The sequence below is a fragment of the Haliotis rubra genome, unplaced genomic scaffold, assembly GCF_003918875.1.
Source record: "Haliotis rubra isolate DU_JTF1 unplaced genomic scaffold, ASM391887v1 Scf32, whole genome shotgun sequence".
Taxonomy (NCBI): Eukaryota; Metazoa; Mollusca; class Gastropoda; order Lepetellida; family Haliotidae; genus Haliotis; species Haliotis rubra.
Genome location: NW_025766991.1, coordinates 3,280,656 through 3,306,375, shown reverse-complemented (window position 1 = coordinate 3,306,375; position 25,720 = coordinate 3,280,656). Strand labels below are relative to the sequence as shown.

General features: G+C 40.5%; 1 protein-coding gene across 1 annotated transcript in view; it reads left to right on the top strand.

The window, feature by feature from the left end:
* The window catches only part of LOC124283718 (protein numb-like), a 92,299-nt gene that overhangs the window by 50,202 nt on the left and 16,377 nt on the right, over positions 1-25,720 (top strand). Inside the window, 2 exon segments of the mRNA XM_046719739.1 lie at positions 13,678-13,755; positions 19,705-19,851. Of these exon segments, the coding sequence (XP_046575695.1) occupies positions 13,678-13,755; positions 19,705-19,851 (225 nt within the window).

The following is a 25,720-nucleotide window of genomic DNA, read 5'->3' as shown; positions in this document are numbered from 1 at the left end:
CATATTTAAAACAGTTTCTTTGCCTAAAATGCACCATTGTAACAGATCCATCAAGTAATGTTATGATTGAATATTTTTTATTAGTAAATGGTGCTGATTGATTAATTTTTCTTTGTACCAACTCAGTTAGATTTCTGGGGCTCTTTTCACGAAGCAACCTTTGCTAATTATCATTCTTTAACATTGCACTAAGGTTACCTTAGTACCTTAGTGACTTACCTTAGTGACTTACTACAAGGAAAACCATGGTGGTCCAAGGCAGTAGCTTGATGTGTGACTGCCACATGGTGTAGCACATTTGGTGTGTCCTTGGGCAAGTTAGAAATATGAACCCAAGAAGTACCCAGTAGGATGAGATAGCAATGTGAATATTAACCTTCAGTACCTTACAGTGAGCAAAATAAAGGTAAAGACAACAATCACTATTTGACACTGTTTAATGGAAGCAGTGGTGGCTGAGTGGGTTAGATGGGTGACTGTGTGCGGGTGATTAGGTGCCCGACTCTGAGAGTGCGGGTTTGAATCCCGGATGGGACTCAAACTAACAAAAGTAGTACAATCTTTACTGAGAAAGTGTAACCCCAAATATACTGAACAACATTAGAAACGCACCGTCCATATAATACGATATATCCCCGTCAGATTGAAATGTACCCATGGTATCTGAGCATCTTCGGTGCATTTTAGTGTTGTGCGTTTCTAATGCTGTTCAGTATATAACATGTTTAGACTGATCCAGAATCAAACACATGAAGGCTATGTTCTTAAAGATGTAACATTGCTGACTACGATGCTACAATGTAACATCCACGCCATTCCCTCCTTCCTCCTTGTCACTTACATTTTTATTGGGACCGCCTCTGTGGTGTAGTGGTTAGAGCGTCCGCCCGGAGTGCAGAAGGTTGCGGGTTCGATCCCCGACCGCGTCATACCAAAAGACGTTAAAATATGGTACTTGTTGGTCCCTGCCTGGCGCTTGGCATTAATGGGTACAACAAGGACTGGTCGGCTCGGAGTCAGTAATGTGTCTGAGTGGGGTATTCCTGCTTCACTGCGGCATGGTATCTCAGTGGGCTAGCACTATAAAACCAGCTTAAGTCTGGGCTACAAGCAGCCACACATACACATACACACGCATGCACGTCGTCATATGAGCGAAATATTCTCAAGTACGACGTAAAACCCAATTTCACCTCACCTCACCTCACCTCACCTCACCTTTAAAGATGTTACATTGCTGACTACGATGCGACAATGTAACATCCACGCCATTCCCTCCTTCCTCCACGTCACTGACATTTTTATTGAGTGAATATTCCCATGGAGAAATGTTTATCATAACTGATAATGAGAGATGAAAGAAAGGTTTATCGTAATCTTTGGAAAGATGAATACGTAGGCTGCAATAATGTCAGTTATAATCAATCACCATTTTCTGATTTTGATAATTAAGCAATTTATTGAAGATAATGAGTATCTGCTATCGCTGATCGGTCACGATTTTCATTAAATCATATCATGTGGCAGAAACGTCTGGCTCAACAATTCTGCCAACATGAAAAAGTCTTCCTTTTGCTAAAAACATTTAAAGCACTTCAATGAACCTTAGCCTTGAAAGGGAATTTGTTTTTATGTCACTAGCAGGAAGAACTTAATTCCAACACAGATAGCCACAGATGATAATTAGTAAATATTTGGGAAGATAGGGGAAGTCAATGGGAAAGCGTCCAGGAATAGTTTTTGCTGATTTAGCATGGCTGGGAATAAAGTTGTTTGAGAACTGTCTGGCAGAGGTTGTACAGTCATCAGCCTGGGCTAGGCCGAGAGGTTGGTGTGGGCGGAGGGCTTGATAAGGAGGGACACAGAAGCAGCAAGATGAAAGGATGGAGAGATAGAAGAGAGGTGAAGGGTGTTGAGTGAATCATAGTAGAAATACCAGAAAAATGTTTGTATATCTATATTTAAGTGTTTTATTGTAACACTTTACACTTATACTTGTACTGAGTGGGGTCGACTGGCCTTTCTCTGAAATGAAACTGTTTCAAGATTGCTTTTGTTAATTGTTAAGTGTTAGAAGATATAAAAATAGAAGAGAAAAACTCTTCATTTGCAGAAACTGATGAAATTGAACTTGCTGTAGTTAAGTTACTTAGGATGTCAGATGTTGGTGTGTTTTTTTGCTTTTTGAGGGGTTTGAGTGGCTATATAGAGACAATCATGTTCTAATTGGCATAAACATACAACTTTTGTGTCAGGTGATTTTGTTTTTACTGTGAAGTGTGGAATATGATTCTTGAATTTTAAGTTCAAATTGAAGTAAGGAAATGGCTGCCTAGTTGTCACATGTGCCGAGGTTAGTTTAGACTAAGGCTTAGTCTCTGAATATATATAATTTTGATAGTAACAAACAAGCCCATTTATATAATTTTGATAGTTATTTAGGGCTTTAACAAACAAGCCCATTTAAATTGAAACAGACTAAGGTTAGCTGTGTGGAGTTCATTCCTCAGCTGCCATGATACGATGGCCATGGGTACCGAGTCACCTGGTCTCCCCAGTCATCGTTCTTGGTTTATTACCATGACACATTGCTGGCTGGCTTCATGTAAATGATTAACGTCTCTGCAGTGCATCACTTTGGCTTTTCCCCTCACATTAAGCTGACAGACCTTGATACGACCATTTCAAAGCTGGGTTAAACCCATCTCACTCACTGGTGTTTGAGATGTCAGCATCTTTCCATAATTCCAGGCTGTGCATGATGCTCTTTGAAAAAAAATACTTCTAAAAACATGAAAAAAACTCTTACACTCATGGCTTTTAATATCAGACTTGATGCTTGAACACATCTGTGGTTGAAAGCTGGATTGCAAATGTTGACACTAAAAGTGATCACAAATTCTTGGACACAGGTAAAATGAAGTCAATGCTCTTGCGTTAATGTCAAATGTCGGCAGAAACATTTAGTTTTCATTGGAATGGGGAAAGAAAGGCCTTATGGGTAATGTTTGGCTATTGATTCTGTATTGTGGACTGATCTGGCATCCCAGGATGTCACTTCGGTACCGTACACCCTGTTGAGGATTAATCAATAGTTACTTCAGATGCTTTATTTCTTCATAAAATTGGACAGAATTGCCGAGGACCGGCTGGCTCCAGCAGTCAGAGACTGGAATTAGGAGTATGAAAGAGAGGCTGTGGCCGCGGGTGCTTGGTGACATTCACCGACCTTACCAAAGTGTAAGATGCACTGGAACCCCTTGCTGATAGGCCAAAACATAGTTGTGTCCTGAAGGTCTGTCGTGACATTCAAGTACTTTTGGTATTGGAATTGTTGGAAGTGAAAGCCGTGTTTGAAATGAATGTCTAATATTCAGTTGTCAGAATTTGATGAAGACGAATCATCAGTGAGGAGTTAATTCTGCAGTCAGCATTAGTCCATATGCACTGTAGTTAGTTGGAGCCATGCTCACCACTAGTTGATAAGGGCCAGGTGTAACAGTGGTTGATATGGTCCAGGTGTAACAGTGGTTGATATGGTCCAGGTGTAACAGTGGTTGATATGGTCCAGGTGTAACAGTGGTTGATATGGGCCAGGTGTAACAGTGGTTGATAAGGGTCAGGTGTAACAGTATGGTCCAGGTGTAACAGTGGTTGATATGGGCCAGGTGTAACAGTGGTTGATATGGGCCAGGTGTAACAGTGGTTGATATGGTCCAGGCGTAACAGTGGTTGATATGGGCCAGGTGTAACAGTGGTTGATATGGGCCAGGTGTAACAGTGGTTGATATGGTCCAGGCGTAACAGTGGTTGATATGGTCCAGGTGTAACAGTGGTTGATATGGGCCAGGTGTAACAGTGGTTGATATGGGCCAGGCATAACAGTGGTTGATATGGTCCACAGTAACAGTGGTTGATATGGGCCAGGTGTAACAGTGTGTTGACATGGCCAGGCTGATGGTTGATATGGGCCAGGTGTAACAGTGGTTGATATGGGCCAGGTGTAACAGTGGTTGATATGGTCCAGGTTGTATGGTCCAGGTGTAACAGTGGTTGATATGGGCCAGGTGTAACAGTGGTTGATATGGGCCAGGCGTAACAGTGGTTGATATGGTCCAGGTGTAACAGTGGTTGATATGGGCCAGGTGTAACAGTGGTTGATATGGGCCAGGTGTAACAGTGGTTGATATGGTCCAGGTGTAACAGTGGTTGATATGGGCCAGGTGTAACAGTGGTTGATATGGATGGTGGTTGATATGGTCCAGGTGTAACAGTGGTTGATATGGTCCAGGTGTAACAGTGGTTGATATGGTCCAGGCATAACAGTGGTTGATATGGTCCAAGGCAGTGGTTGATATGGTCCAGGCGTAACAGTGGTTGATATGGTCCAGGCGTAACAGTGGTTGATATGGGCCAGGCAGTGGTTGATATGGCCAGGCGTAACAGTGGTTGATATGGTCCAGGCGTAACAGTGGTTGATATGGCAAAGCCGTAACAGTGCCTTGATATGGTCCAGGCGTAACAGTGTGCTTGATATGGTCCAGGCACAGCAGTGGTTGATATGGGCCAGGCTTGAACAGTGGTTGATATGGTCCAGGTGTAACAGTGGTTGATATGGGCCAGGCGTAACAATGTTTGATATGGTCCAGGTGTAAAGTGCTTGATATGGTCCAGGCGTAACAGTGGTTGATATGGGCCAGGCGTAACAGTGGTTGATATGGACCAGGTGTAACAGTGCTTGATATGGGCCAGGTGTAAGAGTGGTTGATATGGGCCAGGGTGGTTGAACAGTGCTTGATATGGTCCAGGTGTAACAGTGGTTGATATGGTCCAGGTGTAACAGTGGTTGATATGGTCAAGGCTTGAACAGTGGTTGATATGGTCCAGGCATAACAGTGGTTGATATGGGCCAGGCCAGCATCACAGTGGTTGATATGGTCCAGGCGCAACAGTGGTTGATATGGGCCAGGCGTAACAGTGGTTGATATGGTCCAGGCGTAACAGTGGTTGATATGGGCCAGGTGTAACAGTGGTTGATATGGTCCAGGTGTAACAGTGGTTGATATGGGCCAGGTGCAACAGTGGTTGATATGGGCCAGGTGTAACAGTGGTTGATATGGGCCAGGCGTAACAGTGCTTAATATGGTCCAGGCGTAACAGTGCTTGATATGGTCCAGGCGTAACAGTGCTTGATATGGCAAGGCTTGACAGTGGTTGATATGGTCCAGGTGTAACAGTGGTTGATATGGGCCAGGCGTAACAGTGGTTGATATGGTCCAGGCGTAACAGTGGTTGATATGGTCCAAGCGTAACAGTGGTTGATATGGTCCAGGCGTAACAGTGGTTGATATGGGCCAGGCGTAACAGTGGTTGATATGGTCCAGGTGTAACAGTGGTTGATATGGGCCAGGTGTAACAGTGGTTGATATGGGCCAGGTGTAACAGTGGTTGATATGGCAAGGCGTAACAGTGCTTAATATGGTCCAGGCGTAACAGTGCTTGATATGGTCCAGGCGTAACAGTGCTTGATATGGCAAGGCTTGACAGTGGTTGATATGGTCCAGGTGTAACAGTGGTTGATATGGGCCAGGCATAACAGTGGTTGATATAGTCCAGGTGTAAAGTGCTTGATATGGTCCAGGCGTAACAGTGCTTGATATGGTCCAGGCGTACAGTGGTTGATATGGTCCATAACAGTGGTTGATATGGCAAGGCTTGACAGTGTTTGATATGGCAAGGCTTGACAGTGTTTGATATGGCACGGCTTAACGATGGTTGATGGTTCTACTGGTTGATTGTATGGTATTTGTGAAGTACATGAATGCTTGATATGTTATCATTTATTTCTTGTTCATCAATCAGTAATAGGCAATACCAAATTTTGCAAATTTTAATTATGGTTATTTTGTGGACCTAGAAATATTGAAATGTTGAAATAATATTTCCACTTTATGTAACTTGTTAATAAATAATGTGACTGTCAAGTTTTGAAGCTAGTTCATTAATGCAATGTACAGTGAAGCTTGTCTTTGAGGTGGTTCTGCAATCAGTTAATCACCTGCAGATTGAAACATGTTGGTGCATGTAATCCATCAATTCCATGTTGGAACCTTCATGCAAGTAATTATCCCGACTCAGCATTTTCTATTGTGATAATAATGTCAGGGCAAAACTGGCCAGAAGTTGCTTATTTCAAAGAAAAACTGAACTTTGATTTAGAATCATGAACACACAGAAGGAGTAATGATACAGAAGAAATAGTGCTTCACTTGAACAAAAAAATGTTGCTGGGCATTATGCAGATGGTAACTCAATTTCCTGATGTGTACTTGATCATTTTCTTTGGTTCAGGCTTTTAGAGTGTAAAGGAAATTATTATTAGAATTAATGATCAAAACCTAATCCAGGTGCTGCGTTCTTGGTGAGGAGAAGAAAACTTGCCTCTCGTCTTCTGGGGAAATCTTGGTAAATATGGTTGCACAATGCCCATTTAGAGAGTTTGAAGAAGTTGAGTGCAGATAGTATTTAGGTTTATGACTAAGTGGGATTTAAGAGGGTTGAAGCCTGCGGAAATAAATATTAATACTTCTGGCAGCTGACCAATATTCAGGGTCATTTTTTATGTTGAAATATTTGAGGGTGGTGATGAGCTGTTGCCTAGTCGTTGAAGTATTCGCTTCTAACGCTTAAGGCTTGGGTTTGATTTGTTGTATGCTGCCCAATATTTGAATCCAATCTGGTGTTTTTTCACATCTCCTCATTAGTGCTTGCAATGGAGTATCTCCATAGAGTACTATCCTCATCCTCACCAAACAGTAAAGGAATGGCTACCCAAGTGGTTAAGGCATTCACTCATATCAAGCTTAAAGCTGGGGTTTTAGTAGTTGTATGATACCCAGTGTATGAAGCCAATCTCTGGTGTCATTCCATGCCTCCTGGACTGTGATTCATCAAGTCTGGATGAGACAAACCAGTGACTGATGTTATGATCATCGACTCTCAACCACTTCACCATCCATTTAGTTGCCTCACAAGTGGGGCGTAGGTTACACTGGATAATGTCATGCTGGAATGGATCCCCACTGACTTGTTTGGGTAGAAATTGGAACAGGAAATCCAATCTGATTCAAACTCAAACTTATCTGTTTGAAGATTCGAGCTAGAAATGATCTTCAGTAACCCATGCTTGTTGTAAGAGGCGACTAACAGGATCGGGTGGTCAGGCTCACAGACTTGGTTGACACATGCTGTTGATCACTGGATTGTCTGGTCCAGACTCGATTATTTACAGACCGCCACCATATAGCTGGACTATTGCTGAGTGTGGCATAAAACTAAACTCACTCACTCACTCAAGTAACATATTGTCTCAGAAATAAAAGTATCTTATTCTGAAATGTCTACAAATGAAAATCCAAATGAACAGAACAATCCCAGAACAATCCCAGAACAATGTTACCTCCAGAGCTGAAGCAATCTAGACTTGCCCGATTTGTCCAGACTTGATATGGATTCCTTTTTCAATTTATTCTCCAGGGTCTGGTTGAGATGTTTTGACATGAAGTAGTTGATGTTGAATGTGTAGACCACCATCCAAATCTGTAGACACAACTCAAGCATGTTCCCACTGCTGTCAGTCTTGACAGATCCATTCATCACATTGTTTACAATCTGTCATATGTGACAGGGATCCTAACTGATGATTGGTTCATTGTGATCAATGATTGGCCGAAACAGGGTCAATTGGTCGGAATCAGGTGAAGTGAGGACATATATTGCGTATTAGCCAGTGCTAGTGCTTACTTAGGAGTCTCCCTGTTCCGCAGTAGAGTCCTTGTCCTTGACGAAGACAGTAATGGAATGGCTAGCCTAGTGGTTAAAGCAGTCACTCATATTGAAAAAAAGATCTGGGTTGGGTTACCCACATAGTGTGAGCAATCAATTTTGATCATCTTCAGGTGTGATGCTGCTCAAAAAAGTTTCGATCAAGCTCAGTCACCACTGACCTAATTTGTTGTACACCTATCAGGTGGTAGATCTTGGTTTAATTCTCCACATTGTGAAGATCACTCTCAGAGTCCTCTCCACTGCTGTCAAAATGATGCATCATGAGTAAAACCATTCTGGTCTGAGAGTAGCTTTGGTTCTTAAATAAGATGGTCATGATGTATGTGTTGGTATTACCAGTGCAGCGATGTATTCAGAATGCAGTGAGCATCCTCTCTCCCTCCCTCCCTCCCCACCTCCCACCAAAATGAAGTCTAGAGTACTGTTGTAACTCAGTGTTACAATGTTAAAGTATCAGAGGGCAATGTAAGTTGAATGAACTTAGCACTCAAGTTTGATCTATACCTTTTGCTATCGACTCTCTTTGGATTTCAAGAAGTCAAGATTTTCAAACTTGACATAAGATGTAAGACAACATATTGTGGATGTTAACTTCTTCTGTATTGTATAGACAGCGTTTCTGGGCTTTTTCTTGCCCCTTTGTCCTTTGTCACCTGTGAGGGGCAAGGAAAAGCCCAGAAATGTTGTGTATACAATAAAGAAGTTGACATCCATAATATTTTGTCTTATACTTGAATACCAACTTCTATATGCCTCTCAAGAACCTCTTGACATAAGAGCAATCTAAAGTTGAGATTGGGTGGTTGCAATGTGTGATCAGTGTGTTTTCATACCCAAAGGTGTGGAAGCTGTCTGCTTGAACCACAGGTTCATCTGGTTCAGACCATATTATTGACAGGTTCACAGTGATGGAGATATATTGCTGGTTGAGGTGTCAAACAACATCAATTATTATCACGTTGTACCCAAATAGCATAGATCAGTAAACCCATGAGCTTCTGTGCTACTGCTCCACAAAGCAATTACTTTTTACCAATGACTTGTAATTGTAGTACGGCTCAGATCTTGCAGGACATGCCACGGAGCTAATTACCCACTGCAGGCTTCTTTGATTTCCCCAAAATACAACACTGTACAATCTCGTTCCGTCTGCCTTGTTCAAGGTGGTCATACGACATTGGCAAGACCGGCCATTACAGGACTAACCTGTTTTGCCTGATAAAGCAAGGACTTCTAGCTTCTGGTGCTCTCTTTAATCATGGGGTAGTCTGACATACCTAGACGGGAAGGCTGGAGGTACCTTCACCATGCTGGATCTGATGACAAGGGAATGTGTGGGAACATGCTCTTTCCTCATCTGTTAAACTGAAAAGTAAGCCATCAATGACAACCATTAACAAACAAATGGCAAAAAACGGCATTCTTGAGTTGCTTTTTCGTAAACATCGACCAGAGCTGTACAGGAAGGGATAATTTCAGTTTTTCTAATTATTTCTGTATGGTTTTATGCTATTTGGAAACTCCATTTTGGATAGATAGGATCCTTTCATGGGCGAATGGGGTCAGGTGCATCAGTTACTGATGAATGAAGATGAGGTGCTGTTTAAATCTAGATTGTTCCCTGTGTGACTCAGTGCATCGCAGTGCAAAGACTTGGTGGGGATTGCAGGTTAGACTAGGTACCTGCTACTTATGCTTGTATGAGGCAACAAAATGATGGTGGCCAAGCATAGTGAGTAGTGTGGTAAGATCATCATTGTACATTCAGTGGTTTAGGTCCAGATGGTATTTGCAGGTTGAGGGGACATAACTGTAGCATTGCTGACAGTGGCATCAAACAACAAACAGATAGATAGATAGATAGATAGAAAACGATACAAGAACCTGTATCGAAATGTCGTGCTCTAGAATAAAAGAAGTTGTCATCCATATATACTTGTTCTATCTGACTTCCAACTTCTAACATGCCACTCAAAGAAGTCAAACAACAAACAGTTCATCATTGTTGCTATCGTCTATTTACAGTGAACACGTACCGATGAATTTCACTGTAAACAAAAAAGTAAATCAAATAAAGTGAAATTAAGATTGCGAATCCTCATAATTTTACCTTGCCAATTGAACATTTAAATCTCAAATTTTTATTCAAATTAGGATTGAAGTTGTTTAACAAACGATCATAGATTCAAATCGCTATTACTGGTTTGTATTACAATGGGATAAGCGCAGTAGTTGGAACAGTGAAACAAATGCACTTGGGGTACATGAAGAGCGTTAACTTATAACAACCCTTGTCGTTTTCGGTGTTTCATTTGATGTGCATACCCCCCTTGTAATACAAACCAATAATAGCCATGTGAAACTATGATCGTTTGTTAAACAACTTTTATCCCAAGTCAAATAAAATTTTGACATTTAATGTTCAATTGGCAAGGTAAAATCATGAGGATTCGCAGTCTTAATTTCACTTTATTTGTTTTACCTTTTGGTTTAAAGTGACATTCATCGGTACGTTTTCACAGCAAACAGACTATAGTAACTGGAATACTGTCAGAGTCTGTTAGTTGTATGAGTCTCAAATCAGGCTTAATGGTTGCAGGATTCTAGTAAGGGATACAACTCTGCACTGGGAATTCAAACACATTATGCTTCTGTTAGTTATGAGTTCAAGTCCCAAATTAGTCGCAAGTATTGCTTGTCGTAAGAGGCAACTAACGGGATCGGGTGGTCAGGCTCACTGACTTCGTTGACTGGTGTCATCGTATCCCAATTGTGTAGATCGATGCTCATGCTGTTGATCACTGGATTGTCTGGTCCAGCCTCGATTATTTACAGACCACCGTCATATAGTTGGAATATTGCTGAGTGCAGCATAAAGATAAACTCACTCACTTACTCACTGCTGAGGTCAAGCTGAAATGACTTTAGGTCCTAGTCGTTCACTGCTGACATGCATCATTCGGCATCCTGTTGACACCTGGTCTGCCTGGCCCAGACTTTATAAACAGACATATATAGCTGGAATATTGCTGACAAAACAAAGTAACATTCACTCATTTACTTTCAACTGTTTTTTCTTTGTGTGATTCTGCTTCTCTGTAGACAACACACAGATCCATGCATTAGGTGGCAACCTTTAAGTAAACCCCTTTCTGACCGAATCCATGCATTAGGTGGCAACCTTTAAGTAAACCCCTTTCTGCATATTGATGGTAGATCTCACAACACTCTTCTGTGACAACATGGAAATTGGTGGCTTTGTGGCCACGCAATATTCAGCCTGGCTGCATCAAATGTCAAAATAAGCTGATTCTTGACAGCAATCTGATCCAGCATTGTCTGGCTGGAAGACCTTGCATATTGCCTGTATGATAACGCAACTATTACTCAATCTCGGGATTTGAAGTACATGCATTGTGGATGCTGGTTAGCTTTTCTGAAGGGTGGAAAGATAAGCAGGTAGCTATACTGTGATTGTGTGGCAGCTTTTGTCAAAAGTAGGATATGACCTCAGACCGTTTATTCAGATGTGACCTTGGACGGCTGGTTCAGATACAACCTTGGAATACCAATTCAGAAAGGAATGAGTTAAGTTTTACACCGCTTTTTGTAGTATTTCGGCTATATCAGGGCGGGGGACACCAGAAATGGGCTTCACACATTGTACTCATGTGGGGAATCGAACCGGGTCTTCAGCGTGACGAGCCAACTCTTTAACCACTAGGCTTCCCCACCGCCCCTTCAGATAGGACACAGGACTACTGACTCTGAATGACGTTAAGAAAGACCTGGGAAAATTGGTTTTAATTTTAGTTGTCCTTTAAGAACATGCTAGAATTCGCCCTCAGCACTCCTGGAGAAGTATGACTGTGAGGGGAGGTAATCACTTCCCTGATGTGATACTGTGTTGCTCATTATATCAACCACTGGTAACCAGTTTAGGTTTAGTTATGTGGTTGGTTGGTTGTTTAATGCCGCACTCAGCAATATTCCAGCTATATGGCTGCGGTCTGTAAGTAATTTACAGACAATCCAGTGAACAACATCATGAACACCGTTCTATGCAATTGGGATACTATGACACGAGTCAACCAATTAGTTTTAAGTTGATATATGACAGCTGAGTGGGTTAGATGCCTGACTGAAAGTGAGGGTTTAAGTCCCAGATGGTACTCATAAGTCCTAGAATCTTTATTGTAATGAGAAAGTGTAATCCCAGATAGAACATATATCATATTTAACCACTTTTTTAAATGGCCTTGTGTATTCATTGCCATGATATTGCTGGTACATTGCTAATTGCTGTGGAAAATAACTAATGTGGAAGACACCTAAGCAGGAGTACCTTCTAGTGGTCGCGCGAGATAGATCTAAGTTCCTTGTACGTGATAGGCAGCCAGTTCTCTCAAGATGATGGAACTAATTGTCCATGTCCTGATATTAACAGATTAAAACTGGCCACAGATTAGCAAGTCATTAACTAGTCATTTACAAGTCATCAAGGGACAGATATCCAGGTCATGGAGATACATTATTGATTATCAGATTCACCTGGGCCTCTGGATGGCTGGTTTACCGGAACGGGCCCAGCATTGATGGGATCTACTTAACTACTTATACTCTATTTCCTAATCATTTTGGACTTGCTTGCTGAAAACTCAGTCTGACTGCTAAGATTCACCAAAAACATTCTTATGTTTGCACTTTGATGAGGATCGTTCTGACTAAAAATGTTTCCGAATATCTCGTTACCCCCATAGCAGTGTTATTTTGAGAATCTACTTTATTTGCAATTATTTTCTTTTTTTAGTCTCTTTGGCAAAAATTGTTATGTTGGGGTTTTGCTTGGTTTTCATCAAATATAAAGTAGAGAATCGTTTCAAGTCTCGTTCTTGGTTCTGGTTTTGATAGGTCAATTACATAAAGAAATTAGATTCTTGAGAAAAACGTTCTTATTTTCTGATAAGTTACATAATGGCGGTCTTTGCTAATGATGACTACCAGAGGATGATCATAAGAAGTTCTTGTTTGATTTCAGAATTTTGTGCAAGTTTTGTAGCATTTTTGTCCCTCGGGTACAATAAGGAGGGGTGGGGTAGGCTAGCTTATCATGCCAAACAACATGGGTGATAGGTCTTAGGGTCAACTTTTGCCAGGTGAGGGAACCTGACGTGTGGACTCCCAAAATGGCTGTCAAAAGGGTGCTACTCCTGTCCCATTGTTGGATGGTGACCATCAAGAAGACGCTTGCTATTATTACGTCGTCAGTGCAGATTCAGTCCACATGTTTGTAGTCTAGCCTTGTGGTTGAACCGTTTGTTCATTTTACTGAAGACCTGGGCTTAATTTCCAGGTACAATATGTGAAGCCCATTTCTGGAGTCCCACTGATATTGGTGGAATATTGCTGTAAGTGGTATGACATCTGACTCACTGACCACATGTTTGTGGTTGTTACTGGGTGCACTATTAGGGGTGGAAATAACCCATTGCCCGACGTCCGAGTCCAGTGTTTTTTTCTGTCGGGCAAGCAAATTTATATATCACACTGTACCGGTGTCCAGTTGACTTTCCAATGTTAATTATGTTGTTTATTGAAAAAATCAGCAAGAAAACGGTCGGTATAGTGGGCAAATTATCAGGGCAAGTGACATTACATGTGCCACTGTACCGGAGTACACTATCAATTTTAAAGTTATTTCCACCCCTGACTATTGATTATATTCTACTGACATGACTAATGTGAAGAAATGTTCTGTATCTGAAAAGTCTTAAACAGAGTTTTGAAATTGTTTGTTGTCAATATTGACTACATTTCTGTTTCTTTCAGCAGTGCAAGGGCAAGTACCAGAGAGCAGTGTTGTATGTTTCGGGAGATGCGCTGCGGGTCGTGGATGAGATCAGCAAGGTTAGTATCTGCTTCAGAAATGCCCATTGTTCTGGATTAGAATCAGTCGAAAGCAGCCTAACAGCGTGAATCTGTAAAACCATTCTCACTCACTCACTCAATACTTGGCTGAGTGATCACCAAGGAAGACCAAAATCTCTGGCGCTTTTGGGTCTACGCCAGAAATTACTCCCTTTCGTTAAAGAATGAAACTCGCTAATGAACCAATAGTCACCAGACCCAGATAGCCCTTACAACAAAGCATCACATAGTACACACATGCATGCACATTGCTATGTGCAGTAAACTATGGTTGTAACAGACTCAAATGGAATACCCATTTTAGTTTGTAATAACCATAGTTCATATTTTGGTGAAAATATTGTAAAAACTGTCCTGGATGAAAAAGACAACAGTTTGTTATATAGTCCATAATAAGCGTGTTTATTTTAAATTTGGTTTAATGTAAGTGCAATGATACTCCCCTCCTCTCACTTTCTGAATTTTGTTACAAGAGTAAGGAAAAACATGGAACTTCAAGCTTTTTGTTCCCTACCTCCATTCAGGTGCCATTTCTGACAGCGGTGTTTCTCCTGTTATTGGGCCCATGAAGATCCGGGGTAGAATAGGTCTTCAGCAACCCATGCTTGCCACAAAAGGCGACTATGCTTGTCGTAAGAGGCGACTAACGGGATCGGGTGGTCAGGCTCACTGACTTGGTTGACACATGTCATCGGTTCCCAATTACGCAGATCGATGGTCATGCTATTGATCCCTGGATTGTCTGGTCCAGACTTGAATATTTACAGACCGCCGCCATATAGCTGGAATATTGCTGAGTGCGGCGTAAAACTAAACTCACTCACTCACTCTCCTGTTATTGAAGCCTACTCACTCAGTCACTCAATCCAATCAGCATGATACATGAACTCATTCTTGGTTCTCCAGCCTAGAGATAATGGCTCCAACATTGTTAAATGTCACATAAAACTGTAGTAAATCTCCCTCTTAATCAAATTTTGTGCAAAAAAGGATTGGAAGTTTGTTAATCTTGTATAAACGTCATTGGTAATTTATCATTTGGGTGTCATGCCTTCCAAGGTAGGGTTTCCTAGCATCAGAATCTCAACCCAGCTCACAGTTGATCGTGGATTGTGAAAATGAAAGCTGTAAAAGTCATTGCATTGAAAATATGAATTGACCTAAATGACTGGATTTATGTTCCTCTAATTAATAACATAAACATGTGTTTGTAGCACAATGCATCCTGCTGTGACAGTTATTGTTTCGTGTGCTGATGAATCGGGGTGATGTGGTACAGAGGCAGATAAGGAATCATTAGTATCATAGCTGGAGGCATATGGAGGGTCCATGGCAACGTAATGAATCATTGATGTGATGGTCTGACAAAATACCTTTGCTAAATGGAACTGTTAGAATGGTACAGATATCACTGGAACTGTTAGAATGGTGCAGATATCACTGGAACTGTTAGAACGGTACAGATATCACTGGAACTGTTAGAATGGTGCAGATATCACTGGAACTGTTAGAATGGTGCAGATATCACTGGAACTGTTAGAATGGTGCAGATATCACTGGAACTGTTAGAATGGTACAGATATCACTGGAACTGTTAGAATGGTGCAGATATCACTGGAACTGTTAGCACTGGTACAGATATCACTGGAACTGTTAGAATGGTGCAGATATCACTGGAACTGTTAGAATGGTACAGATATCACTGGAACTGTTAGAATGGTGCAGATATCACTGTTAGAATGGAACTGTTAGAATGGTGCAGATATCACTGGAACTGTTAGAATGGTACAGATATCACTGGAACTGTTAGAATGGTACAGATATCACTGGAACTGTTAGAATGGTACAGATATCACTGGAACATTACGGATGTTTGTGCCATGTTTTGCAGTGAGTGAATGATGTTTATGGCATATTCTGTGATATTGACACATGGCTTGTGAATAATTGGTCTGACAAACGGGTTCCTTTCACGAAGCAACCTTTGCTAAGGTTAACCTTAATTCCCATTCTTTAACATTGCACCAAGGTTACCTAAGTGACTGATTTAAACATATTTTGTTCATTGAGGAAAAGGATTGGGCACAAGTTATCCAACTTAATGACACCCTTTCCCAAAACCTAGGTGACTTAGTGACCTTAGTGCTTTGTGAAAGGAGGCCCTGATTTATATTACAAGTAACACTGTATAGCAGCCCACACAGGATCAATAGGTGGCCTCCCAATTCCTATTGGTACCTATGAACCACCCCCGTAGTCTTGTGGATAGAGGGGCGGTGGGGTAGCCTAGTGGTTAAAGTGTTCGCTTGTCACGCCATAGACCCGGGTTCGAATCCCCACATGGGTACAATGTGTGAAGCCCATTTCTGGTGTCCTCACCGTGATGTTGCTGGAATATTGCTGAAAGCGGCGTAAAACCAAACTCAGTCAGTCAGTCAGTCAGTCAGTCAGTCAGTTGGGGATAGATGTCTGCTTGGAGGGAGAAGGTTTTGGTTTGATCCCTAGGTATAGCTTATAAAAGATCCTAAAAGATGGTACTACTTGTTACCTTGCCTTGGGTGCGATGGGGTAGCCTAGTGGTTAAAGCGTTCGCTCATCACACCCAAGACCTGACTTCGATTCCTCACATGGATACAATGTGTGAAGCCCATTTCTGGCATCCCCTGCTTTGGAATTGCTGGAATATTGCTAAAGTGGCGTAAAACTATATTCACTGACTCACCGACTACTCTAACAGTCACTCAGCTTTGAGGCAATAACACAAGGACTATCAGCTTGGAGTCCTGTACTGTGTCTCAGAAGGGCATCTCAGTTGGCTGGCACTGCAAAACCATCATTAGCCGAGGCTCGTTCAAGCAGCGACATACACCCACACATCACATGCACATCGATATATTAGAGCAGTAGTCTTGAGCACTACATTAAACCCCATTTCTTCCAACCTCACCTTGTAGACCCCATGTACAAGATGCATGCAATATAAATGATTTATCGAACTCTTCTGGGAAACTCATGATAATGACTGAAAGTGCTTTAGATTTCTTAGGACTTCTTTGACCCTTTCAAATTACTAAAATGTCAACACAAGCCTTAAAACCAGCAACCAAATGTTTATGATGATATTGTAAGATTCTTGAGAGGCATTTGTAGATAGTGATTGACAAAGAATTGTCAAGTATGTGAAAGATACTGACAGGAAGGTTAAGATGCTCAAGGAACACCAGACAGGGTTTGGGGCTCACTCGTCATTTCTACCAGTGAAAAAAAACATCCTCACAAGTTTCCTTGAATCTGTAGAGTGCTGGAATCTCCAGCTTCCTGCCTGATAGTCGCACCAGAAATAGAATAATTAAATTGGTCTATAAAGGAAGCTCTGCCTATTGTGCCTGAATGGGAGTAGGGACCAGAGATCAAGATGCATCTCACATGCTCAGAGGAATAGCTCAGCTTGCTCCTGTCTTGAAATGAAGCCCCGATTTAGCCCGACAACAAACTTTGTGTTAAAGCCCACGATGTTGAGTCCATGCATTTTCCATGGAGATTTCCGTGTCATGACTTCCACTTGAATCATTGTGATTATTGAATCAAATGATTCACAACATGAAAACAGAGAAGAGAAGCAGATCGTGATGTGGGTGTGAAGGAGGTCGGATTCGAAGGGATGGGGACAGGAACTAAACATCCTGGGTGCCTTAGCACTATGCCAGTCGTAAGTCTTAAGGTATGAGAGATACAATCACCTTAGCGCTAAGATCGCTTTGTACAACGGCACACACACAGGAATGCAGTCAGGAAAAGATGGAGTTCCTTAACTCCATATGTTATCTTTGGGGGGCGGTGGGGTAGCCTAGTGGTTAAAGCGTTCGCTCGTCACGCCGAAGACCCGGGTTCGAATCCCCACATGGCTACAATGTGTTAAGCCCGTTTCTGGTGTTCTCCGCCGTGATGTTGCTGGAATATTGCTAAAAGCGGCGTAAAACCAAACTCAGTCAGTCAGTCAGTCAGTCAGTATCTTTGATGAATGAGCTTAAAATATATGCAATAATGAAAGTGAAATCTTTGCCATCTGAAGTCTGTGAATACTAACTTCATTCAGAAAGACTCAGATATATTATGTACATTTATGTTCGAATGTTCTTGTCAATAAGCGTATCAATCTTTCATCAAACATATCCTTTGTTTTTGTTGGAAAGAATTATTAGTTTCAAATCTGTTGTTAATGTAACTGGGGGAGAAATGATTTAAACTATTTCTCTGTCGTCTGTAGTGATCAGCACTGCGAGAAGGGAGTGATATAATGTGATCAATATCCATACATGTGTGTCGTCAAAGTGAGAAACTCATTAGGACCTTCAGAAATAAACCTTGGATAACTCGGTCTAATGTTGTGTAACTGGGATGCAGGTCAGGAAAGGTCTCAGTTTGGCGTTGTTATTTAAGAGTGAAATAGCACAATGGCGTTTAAATGTGTGTATCATACTTCATCAGATGGACTCCCTTTCTGCTGTATTTAGCTCCTCAGGCCTCACCTTGTGGTGTCATAAGTTATTCATCATTTTTTACTCTTCCGACTTTCCCTGAAATGACATAATGGATTCTCCTTAAATTTTGTGTAGCTGTTTGTTACAATAGCAGGTGTTACGTTTGTTCCAGTCCTCAAGGTTGGAATTTCAATATAGCCACCAGGAAGCCATATTTGATGATCAAAAAAGTAATTAAAAGGACTTTTTGTCAAATGCTTAAAAGGAAACTTGATGGTATAGGTGGTCACTAGAAGTGGTTCCATGCTTGCTGAAGATATCTAGTCAGAAATCAAATATGGCTGCCATCAGCCATATTGGAAAATACAAAAAATGTTGTACATAGTTCATCTCAGCTGAAACTTCATTTGCTCATTCCCACCAATCATGACACCTTAATTTGTTCAAGAGAATCAATAAAGATTTTCAAGATCAGATGAATTTTGATGAACAAACTCTTCCCTCACTCACCTGAAATAGCAGACTGTTAAACATTATGCTGATTGAAAACCAGTATAATGGCAGTTGTCATGCTGGGATCACTTAAAGACCCAGCATACTTATCTGTCTAGCTCACTTAAAGTAGGTTAGGGGGGGTAAAATGTGTGGCCATGCTGAGAGTGTGTCAAGTACTCTGACAATGATGTTGCTACTTGCTGTCTGCTACTGGTGTATCTGTTTCCTAAGCCGATTATTAAAGGCCCTGTGATATGGCAGGAATACTTGCACCTGAGCTTAAAACAAATTTACACAAACATTTTTAAGTAATCCCACTATATTAAGCATATCATACCTTGTGCCAAGGCATATGGCTTGAGGAAGAGGAATTGTATGAAGATGACAGTACTGATATTGCCTTTTATGTAGAGAGGTTGTATTACTTATATTGCCTGCTGGATTGACATTTCCTCATTAAAATCATGCTGTCTTATTAACAAATATCTATGTAAAAGAAAATATTACAAATACAAAAGAAGCCCAGGACAGTTCATACACTAATGGACTGTAGGTCTGAGGCAATTTACACTTGAGTTGGTCTCCTTCTTGATATATTCTCTTATGTCTGGAAACAGACTGATCACTTGCCCGCGCACCACTAAGATTCAGGGCTGTCAGTCTCCTTGAGGTTTGTTACCATTGTATGTGACTGTGGAGAAATGCTTAACTTTTAACAGGAGTGTAATGAAAAGGATCCTTTGACTTTTATGATTGATTGTAGGGTGGTGAGGTAGCCTAGTGGTTAAGGCGTTTGCTCATCAGGCTGAAACTTGGGTTCAATTCTCCACATGGGTACAATGTGTGAGGCCCATTTCTGGTGTCCCCTTCTGTGATATTGCTGGAATATTGCTAAAAGCGGAGTTAAGCTAAACTCACTCATTCATGATCGATTGTAACTTGTTTGTTTCAGAGCATGATTGTGGACCAGACAATTGAGAAGGTTTCATTCTGTGCTCCTGATCGTAACCACGAAAAGGGGTTTGCCTACATCTGTCGAGATGGAACTACCAGACGATGGATGTGTCACGGCTTCCTAGCTGTGAAAGAGTCCGTAAGTGTCAGTATTGTTTCTTTATTTCTCACTACTGTGTGTGGGCTTACTGTGAAGTGTGCTGAGCCAACCCGACCTGTCACCTGTGTGAGCAGCAACCATTGACTGGAACACCACCCGAGTCCTCACACTGCATGGCCTGCTTAGTTTGGGAACATTACACATACCTCAGAACACCCTGACATGTTGCACACCAACGTCATCACACACCTCACACAAAACTCCCCGACACGTTGAACACCAATGTCATCTCACACCTCAGACAGAACTCCGCGACATGTTGCACACCAACGTCATCTCATACCTCAGACAGAACTCCCCGACATGTTGAACACCAACGTCATCACACGCTCAGACAGAAAACCATGACAAGTTACACAACCTCATCACACACTTCAGGCAGACCACCCTGAGATGTTGCACACCAACGTCATCAGAACACCCTGAGATGTTACACATTATTACCACTTTACTATTTCCACAATCATTACAGCCCAAGTGAAACACCCCTGACAAGTTGCATGTGGTTGCACAATTTCTCCTTACCACAATGACCTAGTTCCCAGATGGAACAGCCTGACAGGTTGTACATGAATGCATGTATGTCCGCACCACAATAATCACCATCATCATACAGCTCGTGGATGGAACACCTGTGACATGTTGCATCAGGACACACCTGAGTGGGCTTGATGGCCATGTAGAACATGATGGAAGAATCACAACATAGATTTCAGGATGCAGTTTTCACATTCATATTTATCAACATTCTTACTGCACTTTATGAGATATTGTTAGCTTCTGATCACATCTCATCTCTAAGGACAACATAGTGTTCATACTGCACACGTTAGGCAGCACATGCAAATATTTTTCAAACATCATTTTCCAAGCAATAATCTGATAGTTTTACTGTAACAAATTGCATACAGCTCACACCACATCACAATCAGATCAAACCTCTCCCGAACTGACCAGACCATGCTGTGGATTGAGATGATGTTTGACAAGAGGTAAACCTTATTAATCCAAGTCCTACTAACCCAAAGTTTGAAATAACGTTCACGTTGCTTTGACACTTTTGTCCTCCATTAACTCAAATTCAAACCACATTCCACCTATACTATAGAACTGCAATACTCTCTCTGTAGACACTTTAGGCCAGAAGGTTGTTCCTGCACAGACAAGCAGGTTTGGGAAGGCTTTGCTGCGCTGGTTGAAGGAAGGGAGGCGAAGTCCTCTAGAGGTCTTCCTTCAGCCAGAGCTGCACTGTGGTGACTGGCTGCTTTTGCTTGTAAGAAACCATAGCACTGTCATTGAAAAATGTGTACAACAGGGAACTGCAGGATAAATTTAGGAAAGCCACTTCCATATCAAGAACGAAATTACTTCGTCCTGGGAGTTCAAAAATCTTGGAGAGAAGGAATCTAAGTGGTGGATAATTTAATTAAATCCTTGAAATTCGGTTAGATTTGGACTAATGTGAAGTTGATTTGGTATCACATTTTGTTTTCCTTTAGCTTGTTTTGTCTTTAGGAAAGAAAGGAATTAGGTTAGGTGAGAGAATTGATACGCACTTCGATAATTGCTGATTGTTTTAATAGTATTTCTTTTTGGCATCATATTACAACAGTTTCGATGATAGTGTTCCATTGTAGAATCAATAACATTATCTTTTAATGCTTTCTAATCTATTCATTTAGATAGTGTAACCTTATATCACTTCTGTGGATTTGGAATTCAACAAATTTGAAGATGGACCAGCTGTTTCTATGACTAATTCAGAAGTTTGAATCACAGATGACTTGTTTCAGCTATTGTTCCCTAAACCAATATTTAAACCAAATATGTTCCATAGCTCTTATATACTAACTTTTATCACGTCTTCAGCCACACCAAATAACTGTGTTCTTTTCTCTTTTTCTCCTTTGCAAAGTGATGCACGACCGTTATTCATATTTTCATTTGGAAACAGTTCGTTGTTGAAGTTTGAAAGATTGGGACACTCTTTTACAAGCATACGAGATATTTATATCTCATTAACGGATACTGTATCAAAGATTAATTTTTTATTTATATGGTTGACCTTTACCATTTTGCTAAACCTAAGCAGAAATGTACTTTATCCCCCTGCAGTTAAATACATTTCTGTTTGCCAGAAAAAATTATCTGCTACATAGTTACAATTTCCTAATGGTAAATTTTTTTATCAACAACAAAATTGCTTGTCGTTTATAATTTTACTGGTCTTAGACCAGTGGATTTACATCAATTTTGGACCCTAAAAAGTCAATAAAAGGATATAAAATAAATATGAACCTAAAATTATTTACTGTTCTCTCACGTGACAAAAGCTACCCCAGTTATATTAATAAAGAATAAGTACTGTTAACTGTACATTTGGTACTGGAGACAAAAGAATTCTGTTTCCATAATGCATGTCAGTGCAAGTGTCCTTGTCTTTCTAATGCACTCTTTAACATAGCAAACACCATCTTTCTAGATAAATACAATGAATGTTTAAATATGTTTATCTTTAATATAGGATGTTCACCAGATGCTAACATCTAACATTCTGCAGTATTGTGGTGCTGTACTGCCAGTCTGCGTGTGTTCCAGCTTGTGTTTGCATTTGCATGTTTGTTGCAGCAGTACCTCGTGTACCGGAGGGATGTCATGTGTCATGCTGTCACACTCCATGTCTTCAGCACACATTTATGTTGCGCATGACTTTTCTTCCAGTGACTTTTTCCATATTTTACGGACCAAAATGCAGTGTCTGATTTTTACTTTGTGATTAGGCTTTCATTACCTTGTAGCAACAGTGAAGTAACAGTCTGGTAATGCTAAGTGAAACAATTCATATAGTGCATTTGGTGAAGGAAGAGTCGCACTCAAGTCTAGAATGAGGTGGCAAATCTAGATTGCCTCAGCACTAGGCAAATTAATAATTGTTCTGGGCACCTTTTGGTTATATTTTTTATATATATATTTTTTGAATGTACATTTTTGGGGGGTTAGATCTATCATTTTATATAAGTGAACTTTTTTTCTGGTACTAAATGTCAGTCTAGAGGGCCATCACCAGTGGTAGAATTTAGAATATTAAATATAAATATTAAGTACAGTGATATTTATAGGTCTTCATATAAACTGAGTTTGTACTGTAAGACAATGTTTAATTATAGCAGCAGTCTGATACTTTCTTATCTGCCTAGTGGGTCAAGTGTTCACTTGTCTCACTGTAGGTTTGGGATTGATCCTCACATGGGTTGAAGTGTGGTGCTATTTTGGTGTCCTGTCTTGGCCCACTTGCGTAGAACAATGCTCATGCTGTTGATCACTGGATTGTCAGGTCCCGACTAGATTATTTACAGACTGCAGCCATATAGCTGGAAGAGTGCTGCATTGAACAACAAACCAGACAACCATATTCTTCTGTCATGATGTTGCTGAAATATCACTAGCACTAATAGGTCTCTCACTCAATCACTGTCGGTGTGTATACGTCTAATGCTTAAAGTTCCTGCTAACACTGTTACAGTCCCAAAATAATTACTACAAACAGGAGGTGAGGAGGGGACACCAATATCCCTTAAATGATGGACTGAGATTTGAATTTCAAAACATAGGGATCTTCTGAAAAGTAAATGTTGTGCTATTTGGCTAATGGTGGAATTACACGTGTAGATAAGGCTAAACTTGTCGGTGGTTCCTGTAGAACGCTGTAGAAGCAGGGTGGGTCTAGTGGATAAGAAACATCTGATTGGTTGTTTTTTTAACACCACACTCAGCAATATTCTGGCAGTCTGTAAATCGAGTCTGGACCAGACAATCCAGTGATCAACATCATGAGCATTGATCTACGCGGTTGGGATACGATGACATGTGTCAACCAAGTCAGCGAGCCTGACCACCCAATCCTGTTAGACGCCTCTTACGACAGCATGGGTCACTGAAGGGCAATTCTAACCCGGATGACCATCTGATTGTTAAGTCAGTTATTGATCTACATTAGTTAGGTTCTTGTGAAGAGATAAGCAGGAAAGTGGGTTGTTTTGCATCTTGTTGGGACCTACATTGACAGGCCATGTTGAGGAATTGACAACATATGTTGAATTATATTTTCCTGTTGCCATGGATACTGAAGAATATATTGAACACTCTTTTGTCCTTGATGTCCTATATCTATTATTCTTATATGTCGGTATCATTGTCATCTAATAGTTTTCGTAATGCCCTTCCATTGCTATTGATCATGTCCCATTGGCCAGTTCCACATTGGATTATGCCTGACATAGGGCCCCCAGTTTGGAGAAATGAAGAGTGGCTGGTATTTAATGAGGATGAAAATCAATGTTTGTCATAGATTCTTATTTAATTTGCTAATTTGCACAATGTGTAGGAATAAATTGCAATTTTGACTTATGTTTGTGAATGTGATGAAAATATATGGTGCTAAGTCTAGCCCAAATAATTATAAAAAGTTTGACAGTTCTACAAATGAAGATTGATTTTGATTTCTTGAAAAGAAATCTGAACTTTTTTTCAAAGAAATGGGGATTTGATAAAACAAAGCTTATTTCCAACCATCAGTCATGTGGGTTTTTTTCACTATAGTTTATTTCTGACACATGGAAAAAATTTATATAGTACTGACAAAAAATGGGAGAGCTACTGATTTGAAGCTATTGTGAAGGTGTGTATTTACAGCATCATGGCATTGCCTATGAACACAGTATTTAATCACAGAGACATTTCACATGGATGACCAGCATAAGATACATGTTCACTCAGAAGTCAAAGTGTGTACAGGAACATACAATCACAAATGGAGTTGAGCGAAGCCTGTGATTATATATTTCTGCGAGATAGTACCTCAGTGAACAGACAAATGGCAAATTGTGGCCAAGACAGAGGTTGGGGACAGCACTATCCCAAGTTGCCAGTTGCACGGCATATCAAACAGTCTACATTCTTGATAGAGGGATAGCCCTTTGGCTTAGACCATGGACTCTGCTGTGTATCATGATGACTTCATAGAAAGATGTTTTATGTAATTTCGGGATCAATGTTATGTGATATAAATACACGCTTGAAATTACTGATGTAGTGTTCGAGCACTTTAGCCGAAATGTTGATGTATTTGTTTAAATCTTGTGAAGAACTAACTGCTTCAATGACTATTTTTTTTCTTACAAGTACCCCCATTTTGACTGGAGCCTGCATGTTAGAACAGTGACGTTTTGCTTATTTATTTCTTCATCTGCAGAAAGTTTGCTAGCTTGACTTTTTTTTTTTTAAAGTTTAAATTTGTATCTGGCTTATATCTTGAAAACTGCATGAAAATCAGGGTTGTGAAAAGATTTGGTATGAATAAAAAATGAATCTAATGTAGTTATTTTGTTGCCATAGTGAAAAATATTCTTTTGTTTGATGTGGAACCTTATAGAATTTTGAAATGATAGGAATTTAATGCTACTTTCATGTACCATATTTTGAAAATCAAACAAAAAGATAAAACATTTATCCATTCAATAATACACCTGTGTTTCACTCATTCAGATTACAAAGAAAAATGGTAAATAAATATGTTTGAAATTATTAGTTGAGGAGTGGTATGAGAGTGACCTGATTAAGAGGAGGATTTCAGTTCTGTTTGACATTTAATGGAGAATTCTATATATTTACATTTCAAAACATCCATTAAATGCAAAGTGTTAGCAGTTGTCCCGGCTCCTAGTAAGTCAGGAAACTTGGGTGCAACAAGAAGAAATTGAACAGGAAATTAATTTAAATTAATTTATAAAGTTTAATCAGACTTTATTTATTGTTGACAAAATCACCAGTCTTGTTCATGCTACACAAAATTCTG